Raw genomic sequence first — 12,035 nt, 5'->3', positions numbered from 1 at the left:
TTTTTAGATTCCACATACAAGTGATATCACACAGTATTTATCTTTCTCTGACTTATTTCACTAAGCATAATATTCTCTAGGTCCATCCATGTTGCTACAAATGGCAATATTTCATATTTTATGGCTGAGTAATATTGCATTGTGTACACACACACACACACACACACACAATCTCCTTAAGCCAATCATTCAATTGCAGCTTTGATTTGCATTTCCCTAATGACTAATGATGTTGAACATCTTTCCATCAACTTACTGCCCATTTTTATATCTTCTTTGAAGAAATGTCTATTCAAGTCCTTTGTTGATTTTTTAACTGGATTGTCTTTTTGTTGTTGAGTTGTGAGAGTTCTTTACATATTCTGGATACCATACCTTTATTAGATACATGATTTGTAAATATCTGCTCCCATTCTGTGTGTTGTCTTTTTACTTTCTTGATAGTATCCTTTGATGCACAAAAGTTTTGAATTTAATGAAGTCCAGTTCATCTAATTTTTCCTTCTTTTGCTTGTGCTTTTGGTGTCACCTCTAAGAATCTATTGCCAAATCCAATGTACGAAGATTTATTCCTATGTTTCCTTCTAAGAGTTTTATGCTTTTAGCTCTTACATTTAGGTCTTTAATCCAGTTTGAATTAGTTTTCACATATGACATGAGGTAGAGGTCCAACTTCATCCTTTTGCATGTGCATCTAGTTGCTCCAATACCATTCACTGAAAAGACTATTCTTTCCCCTGTTTAATGGTCTTGCCACCCAGGTCAAAAATCAATTGGCCACTGGGACTTCCCTGGTGGTCCAGTGGTTAAGAATCTGTGCTTCCACTGCAGGGGGGCACGGGTTGGATCCCTGGTTAGGGAACTAAGATCCTACATGCTCTGTGGTGTGGCCAAAAATAAAATAAACCTTTAAAAAATAAATCAACTGACCATAGGTTTATTTCTGGATGCTCTATTCTGTTCCATTGATCTATATATCTATCTTTATGCCAGTACCACTGTTTTGATTACTGTAGTTTTGTAAGTAAGTTTTAAATTAGAGAAGTGTGAGTCCTCCAATTTTGTTCTTTTTCAAGATTGTTTGGCAATTTGGGGTCCCTTGCAATTCCATATGCATTTTAGGTTCAGCTTGGCCATTTATGCAAAAAATAGGCAGCTGCCATTTTGATAAGACTGCACTGAATCTGTAGATCACTTTGGGGGAGTATTGTCATTTTTATACAGCATTTTGTCTATTGCATTTCTATATATATTTTAGAACCAGCTTATCAATTTCTACAGAATTGCCAACTTCCATCCACTTTCACTGCCCATGGTCTTCTTCCTTAAAAGCTTTCCTACATTTGTTATATAGGACAGCCACAAAGTCACTCATATATTAAACCACTGGAAAGGTTAACACTTCCTTCTACATTAGAAAATTTCCTTCTTAGAAGAGCAAGCTGAAATCACAATGAATGTAATTTCTCTCACCTTTCAAGGAAAAATAGTTCACAATATATAAATTTATAAATTCATGAAAATAATAATCTTCCTATTCACAAGATAAAGAAATTGTCTTACCTGGATAGCAAAAGTACCAACTCCGCCTGAAGCACCCAAGATTAAAACACTGCAATGCAAAAAAACTATAACTAATGAAAATATTAAGCCAACATAACTGGATAAACAAACAAGACATTTTCAACATGTAACTGGCTCAAAGATAATCCCCAAAGCAAACAAAATCATTCAGCTTCCCAAGATTCTACTACACAAGGATTTTTTAGGTTCACCAAGAACCTATAAGTGCTTAAAGTTAGACATACTATGAACTCTCTGCCAAGAATACAATATACCAAAAATACCAATGATTTGTATTTTTTAAAGTAGCTCAGATGCTTCTTGGTAACATCTGTCTTACAATTTTTCTAGGCTTAAATTACCATAGCTTTCTCTATAAGAGGGAGCTTTGGGATCCTTTTTAGTGTGTTACAGGTATATTCAGTTGCTCTCTAAGAAAAATCACATTCCTGACCACATTCTTGCCAAAGTGGAATAAACGTCTTTTGTTCAGGCACGTCCCATCACGCTCACCAGCTTTCATAAATGGAAACCAATCTTATCTTCAATTTGGCTTCTTGTTAAGCAGATGAATCTGTTCTATCAGCACAAACATGCTTGTGCTCCAGGTTTTTACCATGTTTCCTTACTGTATGTAGTCTTCCTGCCACTCTAGACCAAGGATGTGCAGCCTGGAGTTTGTGGATGAGTGCTGGTGAGAGCTGTGTGAGGGTGTGAACCCTGTGAAATTGTGAACTGACTGAAATAACATGCAAAATTTGGTGAGATCATGCATATGTGCATTGGGGAGAAGGATCCAGACTTATCATCAATTTCCCAAAGAAGGCATGATTCAAAAGAAAATCACTAGTCAAGAATCTCTGCTTTACATATTCTCACATTTTATTCTGAATTAAGCTAGAGCTCCAGTGAACTGCCTTCCCCAGGCTGCATAGATTCAGGTCCTCAGAAAATTGTTTGTACTGAACTGCACTTTGGTGTTCTGTTACCAGTCTAGGCTGAGAGACATTATAAAAAGTGTCCGTTTGATATTTGACACTACATTAGCTAAGGAGATACTGTTGAGAGAATTCTTCCTGAGAATTCTCTTTATGAGTGCCCACAGGAAAAAAACATTTTTCTGAAGACTAAGTTGGTGGCAGTAGCTATGCTTCTATTTATCTGTCACTGCAAATTGTGTAACTGCAGGTTGTGGGTCCCTCTTTGACTTGGCTGCTGGAACGTGCAGGGAATTTTGTCACCTATCTCAATCAGGTACACCTAGAACATACATTCTGTCTACAATCTTAACCCTAGTTTCATTTTATTTTTTTTTCCCTCTTACCCAAATCACAGAAGGCTGGTTGTCACCCTTTAGATCTTAGAAGTTATTAGTAATATTTGTAAGCCAGCTATTCCCTTTGAAATTACCACCAAATTACCATCAAATGTAATTAAGACAAGTCTCTTTGAAAATGATGTTCCTTTTAGAAGAGTGACTTTTAATTTCATGGAATTATAAATTGTGAAGAATAAAAGAAACTTTAAAGATCAACTCCTCCAAAATCCTTCAATTCACACATTTAATAGCTTTAATGCTTCCTAAATGGGGGCACGGTGGGGGAGGGGAGAAGCACTAAGACTGCTTCACAGATACATCCCCAAATTAGTTCATCCATGGGATATTCTACCCTCTTATTTTGGCACATTCTTATAGAAATGTAACCAGTCAAACTCTCATTTAAGTTCTTCACAATCTAATCTTTTTTTGCAACTCCGACTTCCTCTATTTCTGGAACAGAACTCTCCACCTGAGCCTCCCCAGTCCCCTCACTCGGAACCCCAAGGCCCATGCCTCAGGCTCTCAAATGCCTTTCACTGCCTGCTGAGGTCTCCCTTCCCTCAAAGGCTCAAATCCCAGTTTGCCTGCGCCATACCCTAGAGATAGCCCTGAGCCTGACACCCCTGCCCGCATTTGGCGTTGGACACATGGTTAACTTTCATTCACGTGCTTGCTGCCCAGGCCATTCTGCAAGACTCTGAGGACAGAGACCTCATGTCACGCCCGGCACCAGCCACACTACCCTGGGTGTAGCAGATGCCTGATCAATGTTGCTTGGCTTTAAAAATCATCTAGGGGCTTCCCTGGTGGCGCAGCGGTTGAGAATCCCCCTGCCAATGCAGGGCACACGGGTTCGTTCGAGCCCTGGTCTGGGAAGATCCCCCATATGCCACAGAGCAACTAAGCCCATGAGCCACAACTACTGAGCCTGCGCTCTAGAGCCCGCGAGCAGCAACTACTGAGCCTGTGCACCGCAACTACTGAAGCCCACACGCCTAGAGCCCGTGCTCCGCAACAAAGAGAAGCCACCGCAATGAGAAGCCTGCGCACCGCAACAAAGAGTAGCCCCCGCTCGCCGCAACTAGAGAAAGCCCGTGCGCAGCAACGAAGACCCAACGCAGCCAAAAAAAAAAAAATTAATTAAATAAATAAAAATAATCTAAATCAGCATTATATCCTACAATTAACAACAATTGCTACTACCCCAAATGAGGGAATCACCTGGCTATTTGAAAGACTGCATTAAAATTTCTTCCAATAAAGAAAAGCTTGAAATGAATTTCTAATTCTCACCCTGAGAATTAAGAGGATACCAAATACAATGGCTGCTTAAGGATCCAATGGCCAGACACATCTCCAACTCATTATTGTCAGTTCATAGCTTCCCTGTGACTCTTGATTCAAAGCAGTCTCACTCCTCCATATGAAAAAGCAAAAATGTGTTTCTTAGCAGCGCTTGGTGGAAGAGGGAGTGGTTCTGCATTAGCACCTTCAGTTCCTGATGGTGCCACTTGACGGCGCCCGCGAGTGCAAAACAGGCAGGGAGCAAGCCCAAAGAAGTGCTACAGAAGCAGGTCAGTTTGTGAAGCAGCCCTGGGGGCACACCATTCATTCTCCGGTCATGCAAACTCCATGTTTTGTGCAGGTTCAACCAGGGCCTGTACATTTCTTTAAACAAAGAAAGTCCCCAAAACGGACAGCAGGCAAATATATTTTTCAAGCCAGCAATAAGTCAGCTGGTCCTCCATAGTTTGACGCCCTATGGCTGAAGGAACTATTCCTGTACTCTTCAAAGCACTTTCAATACAAAGGGAAAATACTGCTGTTGCTTAACCCCTGTGGCCCTTCACTTCAGTGCTATATAGTGGGAATACTTTCTACCCAGCTTGCTATAATGGTCGTGAAATATATTCAAACTTCACCGAAGTAGTAGCCTATTTGTAGAGTGAAGAAAGGTGTACTGCTATATCTTCTATGTATTGCTTATCGGTTTATAAAGAGTAAGGGCCCAGAAAATACTCTCTTTACAAAAAGCACTATAATTCAAAATTGCCAAGAATTTTAGTCACATTCTTCTCTTACTTCCTAAGTCCCCACGCAAAGCTTCTTTGGCAGTCAGTGGGAACTGCATTGTGGCTGATGTAAAAATATGAGAGAGGGCTTTCCTGGTGGTGCAGTGGTTAAGAATCTACTTGCCAATGCGGGGAACATGGGTTCGAGCCCTGGTCCGGGAAGATCCCACATGCTGCGGAGCAACTAGTTTCCTTCCCATGACTGAGTCACTTTGTATTTAGCATCTGGGCACCTAAGTCCTCTACAATCACATTTTTCAGTATCACAATCTTATGAGACAAGGCATCAACACCCTAATTGCCTTACACATAAAAAATATATGAAACATACTACAAAACAGCAGGCGATCCAGAAGTAGGGAATTGCCTTTCAAATTTCTACATTCTGGCTAAGCCCCAGAAATCTCTGAATGCCAGGGCCAGATATCTAGAGACCTGGGATCTAGTCCCAACTCTCTCATTAACTGAATCTCTAGGCCTCAGATTCATCAGCTATGAAATGATAATCACAGAGGTGTACTCTAGGTGTTAGTGAATGCGAATTGGCATTTTCAATCTAATTTAAGCTTATATTTAGTTTCTCCACCTTTCTAACGTAGAAGTATATGACTTTCACGATTCCCCCCAGACCACATACTTGTAATGGGAAAAAAAAAGTCACAAGAGTAGAGTGCCCTTCATTAAGTCCTAATGGCTCCGAAACAAAGCTGATTTAAATATGGCTAAATCTTCCATCAGTAGAAATAAATGGTCTTTAAAAGATAAGGATGATGCTGAAAATGTATAAACTCATCTTTTTTAGTTTCACACACTACTTTTAAATCTGGAGGAAAAATGGGTGAAAGATAGCAAAGCATATCATAATATGCTAAATTTATTCCCTTAAGTGAGAAACTTAATCTGAATAAGGGGAATAGAATTACAAAATAAATCAACCAAACATGACTAAGACAGCCTGGGTTTGTGGGTCCCCTTCTACTCCTCCATAATTCATGCAGACATTCCCCAATTTACAGAAGAGTTCATGTGTAAATTAGTTGTTTGGAACTTTAAACATATTCTCCCATTAAAACAAAGCTATTTATACATCTTGGCAAGATGCCCAGGGTAGCCCTTTAAAAAGGTTTGGTTAACCCATAATGGACCAAGAACCTCATACACAGTATAACGATGGTTCTGGGGGACATGTACTCAGAATTTCAACCTGGGGTACTGGGAACACATCTCCCCAAATGGGACAGGCAGTGGGAACCATCCCAAGACACTGGTTCCTTCCTTCTGGTGCAAAGCAGAGGAAGGAAGACAGAGGGAAGGCTCATTTATGATGGCAACACGAGAATGGATGAGAGAAGTAGCATGGTCAGAGGAGGTTTACCATGCAAGTGACAGGATTCAGGAAGTGCCACCCGAACATACGGCACCTTAGCAGACTGAATATTTTAAGCTGAAGGAATTTGAGAAACAGCATGTGAGGGAAGGACTCTCTGATCTTCTCCCATGAAGCTGGTCATAAGACCCTCGTGTGAGAGGTGTGCGCCCTATACCTGGAGGAAAAGAGCACCTTATCTCCAAGATGGGACACAGTGAGGACTCAGAACAGGCCTTGCTAAGTTTTCTCAGTGTACTACACTTGGCGCATATGTTTGTCCTATCACATTTTTTTTCACGACTCTCCACTCTTCATCAAAGCTGGCGTAAAAATGTTCGGGTTTAAAAATGGAAACACGGGGGACTTCCCTGGTGGTGCAGTGGTTAAGAATCCGCCTGCCAATGCAGGGGACACGGGTTCGAGCCCTGGTCCGGGAAGATCCCACGTGCCGCGGAGTGGCTAGGCCCGTGTGCCACAACTGCTGAAGCCTGCACGCCTAGAGCCTGTGCTCCGCGGCAAGAGAGGCCACCGCAATGAGAGGCCCACGCACCGCAGCGAAGAGTAGCCCCTGCTCAATGCAACTGGAAAAAGCCCGCGCGCAGCGACGAAGACCCAATGCAGCCAAAAATAAATGAATAAATTTATTAAAAAAAAAAAAAAAAATGGAAACAGGGACTTCCCTGGCGGTCCAGTGGTTAAGACTCTGTGCTTCCAGTGCAGGGGGAACGGGTTCGATCCCTGGTTGGAGAAGTAGGATCCCACACACCGCGCGGCCAAAAAATTTAAAAAAAAAAAGGAAACAGACTTACAGATACAGAGAGCAAATAGGTGGTTGCCAGAAGGGAAGGAGACTTGGGCAAAATAGGTGAAGGGGATTAAGAGATAAAAACTTACAGTGATAAAATAAGTAAGTCATGGGGATGTAATATACAGCATAAAGAATACAGTCGATAATACTGTAATAATTTTGTATGGTGAAAGATGGTTACTGGACTTGTGGTGACCGTTTTGTAATACATTTGATTGTCGGATCATGTGTCGTACACCTGAAACTAACATAATACTGTATGTCAACTGTACTTCAATTAAAAAAAAAAATGCTCAGGTTTAACCACTTCTTTGGGTCTTCATTTCCTTATAAAGGCTCCCATGTTGCATAAAACTTACAAACAAATAAATGTGTATGCTTTTCTCTGTTAATTTATCTGCCTTTTGTTACGGGGGCCCCAGCCAAGACTTAAAAGAGCAGAGGAAGGAGATATTTTTCCTCCCCTACAGAGCCAGTGAAGCTTAAGCTTCAGTCCCTCCCACTTACACAAGGCCTGGAGAAGAGCCCCAGAAATGTATGTGAATGGACATGTAAGCAGATAGGGTAGGGGATCCCCAGAGAAAGAGAACCAGGCTGGACTTTCTTGACAGAAGAGAAGCCATTTTTTGGCCTAAACCATTTTGTGATATAAGCCTGGCCACAATGCTTGCCCTTGAACAGGTCTCAGTAATTAACGATCTTAAGGGAACAAAAGAATGCAGAAATAACTCTTATCAGGCAAGAAAAGTAACAATAGCAAAGATAATACGTCAGTTGTAATGACTCCCAGTTCTGTCAATGATAAAGATTAGCCTGAAGCACTCAACCACCAGATGAACTGGAACCTAAGGGATGATGATGTTGCCCTTTTCTGACCCTTGTGACTTCAATCAACTAAAGGCCAAGCCCCTTCATGAATATTCATATTCTCTTAGCTTAAAACTTACCCAATTTTGCTGTTTGGAGAGAGACTGCTTTGGGAAAGAGCCCCTGCGTTCTCCTTACTTGCTGCAAGTGATAATATTACAAGTCCTTCCTTCTCCTTATCTTTGGCGTGGTTGTGTCTTTTGGCTTGACACCCACCAAGAGGCGAACCGAGTTTTAGGGTAACAGACACATGCTTTTGTAAAACTTGCAGAAGATATGCTAACGAAGGGTAGAAGAATATGGCACCCCAAAATATAACACTTAGGCATAAGGATTATTCAGAGCTGAAGGCAACTGAGAAGAAGTAGATGTAAGAAATCTCTGTACTCCCCCTATTTGCCTAAAAGCAGGACAGAAGTTTACAAAGGTGCTTGCTTTACTCTTTACCAAGAAGGACAAAGGTTAATCCCTGGAGATAACTGTAGACCCTTATCAATGGAGAAGGCACCAATTTAAATTTGCATAACTAACTTTATTCTTGCTTTTCCTCGTAAACTTTCCACAACTGGCCTTCCCCACACTCTATCTTTTGTCTTGAACTAAAGATGGCATTTTGGCCTGAATTCTAAGCTAACTCTTTGAGTTACTCATTTTTCCTGGGTATCTCTCGTGTATACGTGAGGTGCACATGTTAATAAACTTCTGTCTGTTTTTCTCTTGTTTCCCTGTCTTCTGTTACAGAGGTCTTGGCAGAGAACTCCGAAGCGTAGACGGAAAATTATCCTTCCTCCCTACTAACCACAATCAGTAAAACTGCTGCCTCTTTCCACTCCTACTTTCCTCTCCATTATACTTCCTCTCTTGTCAGGTGACACTAGATTTGATTTGGAAATACATCTGCTTTGGGCTTAGTGGGAAATACTGATGTGGTTCATAGTAATTTCTGAGTACAGTTAAGTTATTACAGGCTGTCCTGGTTTAAGAATGCCTTCCAGGAATATTCCTATTTCCTACTAAGTCAACACAACAAGGCATCATAACATTTTATTACGATAAGACTGAATATCATGGTACCTAGCATTGGATTATATGAGCACTGAAAGAGAAGGGAAGTCTGAAATGTACAGAACCAGAAGCTGGTCTGTAGAAAATTCTTCCAATTAAAAGACATGTAAAAACTTACAACACATCACTGATAAAGTTAATTTGTGATTCAGGACCCACAAAATGGAGGCCACCCCAGTGGCCCAGCCCATGTCACAGCCTGCGTCACTGCCAAGGAAACCTAGCACTAATCACCATCCTCCAACTCAGCTTTAGCTCACCTCACCCTAGAAACTAGGACCTGCTAGCCTTATAGGGAAATCAGACCTCCTAGCCAATCACGCCTTGTTTCTGTGTTGCCACTTCTAAAGCTGCATAAAACACAGTCCTGCCCAAAATCCCTTGGGAAGAGAGCTCCGCCGCTTGTGGACGGTTTCCCATTGAATAAAGGATATTAAACTGGTTATTAAGTTGTATTATTTTTGTCATTTGACACCACTATAGGGAAGATATCAACAACAAGCTAGTTAATGAAGGTTGTCAATTAAAATGCAAAAGTATTTTGGGCTTATTCACAGCACAAGGAAACGTGAGGTGCCCTGGAATCTTGCAACTCGTAAAGAAACTTGGAAGACATTTTTCCAAATCTGACAACAATCCTAAATTTTACATGATGTGGACAATAATGAGTTGCACAGCAGAAGGGGAGGGAGCAGGGTTTGGGAACAATACCACATCTTGGCTTATGGAAAATCACTGTTAACTGACAGTAGGAATATAGAGGAAGCGTCAGGGTGGTCGTCGGTAAGTCTTGTTTTGCACAAGTTGAGTTTCAGCTGCAAAGGGGACACCTAACTGGATGGAACTGAGTAGAGAGGATGGGGTCAGAAATAGAATCTGCAAGTTACCAAAATATAAAAAGAAACTGGGTGCAGATGAGATAACCCTGGGAGACAGGAAAGATGGAGGGAGACAATGGGAAAGCAGGTGCAGTTCAAGGGCTGGGGGAAGAAAGGGAGCCTTTAAAAATGATAAGAATTGGTCCAAAAGGCAAGAAGAAAACTAAAGGAGTTTAGTGTCCCTGAAACCACGGAAAAAGTGAGCATGACAAAAGTGGGCAACAGCGCCAGAGACTTCAGAGGTCAAATTGTAAGAACTGAAAAGTATCGTTGGGTTGGCAACTCGGTCAGCTATGACCCCGGTGAGAACACCTGCAGCTGATCGGCAAAGCTGGAAGTGAGGTTACGGTGCACTGAAGAGTGAACGACTCCTAACGTCACAAGATAGTTTTCTAGGTGACAGGGGCAACTATCTGTAAAACACAAATGGCCCGGAAAGAGTTTGCTACTAATTCCTCTAATGGAGCCGTCCCGGAGCTCCCTGGAAAAAAGGCCTGGGGTGGAGGCGATTCATGGGCGGCACACAGCCAGGCCAGAGCCAGCACCCCTTCTCCCAACCCCAGGATTTCTCCAAGCAACTAGGCCACAGGGGTTTCTTTCTCCTTCCCCTTTCCCTTCTCCCCATACAACCTAGTCAAAGTGCAAATGAAATCCCAAAGTCCCCAGGGGTGGTGGGAGTGGAGAGGGCGGAGGAAGAGGTGGGTTGGGTGGGGGAAGGACAGGCAGGTGAAGACCACTGAAAGAAGGAAGCTGTTGTAATTACCGGGATAAGCATATGGGCGGGGGGGGGGGGGGGGGGGGGGGGATCCAATGTTTTATGTTTGAGCCTGTCTAATTCTATAAACAGAATTCATCAGACACCTAATTTACCATTACATGACAAAGTGTTATTGTCATAAAGCCTAATCTCAAAAAAGAAAGAGGGAAAAGCATTCCTAAATCCACTTCATTGAGTTTCAAGTATACACAATTTAAAAGTGAAATTTATTTTGCGGGGGAGGAATGGTTCAATTTCTAACACTTTCTAATACTTCTGTCAAACAGTGAAGTACAACTTCCCAGCAAGAGATTATTTCAGGCAGAGCATGACACTACCAATAAATATAACCATCAAATAGAACCCTTTTCCAAAAATATCTGGTGTAACCACTTTTTTAAAAGTTCTATTCACCTTGAGAACCCTGAGTTATCTATGTGTTCCTACGGAATAAATCATGAAGGAACTATGGATGGGCTGATAACAGGGAAATCATTTTGTTTGACTTTTCTAGTGATACCAAAGCGTGGGCAAAAAAGACACATGATGTCAATATTAAATTATCCCCTTAGTTAACTGATACTCAGTTGTTACAGAAATATAATTATAGAACAAAGAAGGAAAAGCAAAACACCATCGAGGCCTTAGAAAGCTTTGTCTTAATTTCAAAAAGCTGTTTGTTACAAAGAAATCCTGTAAATTCTTTCAAGGTGGGTGTTTTTGTCATTGTTAGTTTTAGGTTTTTTTAATTAACTGGCTAGAAAAACACTGTTGGTCCTTGATGACAAACACTGATTTGCTTTGTGCAGACTAAAGACTGCCTTAATGCCAATAGCTAACAGTAAAAGAATAATTATTGCTTACAGAAGCCAAAATATGCTCCACCAATCGCAAAGGATAGTCAAACTGAAAAAAAGCTACTTTGGACACCAGAACCTCTGCATTTAAGTTAGTAAAATCCCCCTATAATAGTAATTTCTTCATGTAAAAGTATTTTTACAGTATTTTAAGGTGCTCACATCTCTCATGTGATTCTCACAAATAAGGAGTTGGAGGGACTTCCCTGGTGGTGCAGTGGTTAGGAATCCGCCTGCCAATGCAGGGGACACGGGTTCGAGCCCTGGTCTGGGAAGATCCCACATGCCGTGGAGCAACTAAGCCCGTGTGCCACAACTACCGAGCCTGCGCTCTAGAGCCCACGAGCCACAACTACTGAAGCCCGTGCGCCTAGAGCCGGTGCTCCGCAACAAGAGAACCCACCGCAATGAGAAGACCGCGCACCGCAACGAAGAGTAGCCCCCTCTCACCGCAACTAGAGAAAGCCTGCACACAGCA

At 41.8% G+C, this 12,035-nt stretch overlaps 1 protein-coding gene across 3 annotated transcripts in view; it reads right to left on the bottom strand.

The window, feature by feature from the left end:
• RTN4IP1 (reticulon 4 interacting protein 1) overlaps window positions 1-12,035 on the bottom strand; it is a 105,476-nt gene that overhangs the window by 24,920 nt on the left and 68,521 nt on the right. For all 3 annotated transcript variants that reach the window (XM_036871426.1, XM_036871424.1, XM_036871425.1), the window contains one exon: window positions 1,564-1,612. In XM_036871426.1, coding sequence (XP_036727321.1) covers window positions 1,564-1,612 — 49 coding nt within the window. The remainder of the gene's footprint in view (window positions 1-1,563; window positions 1,613-12,035) is intronic.

Source organism: Balaenoptera musculus, chromosome 12, assembly GCF_009873245.2.
Source record: "Balaenoptera musculus isolate JJ_BM4_2016_0621 chromosome 12, mBalMus1.pri.v3, whole genome shotgun sequence".
In the NCBI taxonomy this organism is placed as follows: domain Eukaryota; kingdom Metazoa; phylum Chordata; class Mammalia; order Artiodactyla; family Balaenopteridae; genus Balaenoptera; species Balaenoptera musculus.
The sequence above is the reverse complement of the archived record's forward strand: the minus strand, read 5'-3'. Positions and strand labels throughout refer to the sequence as shown.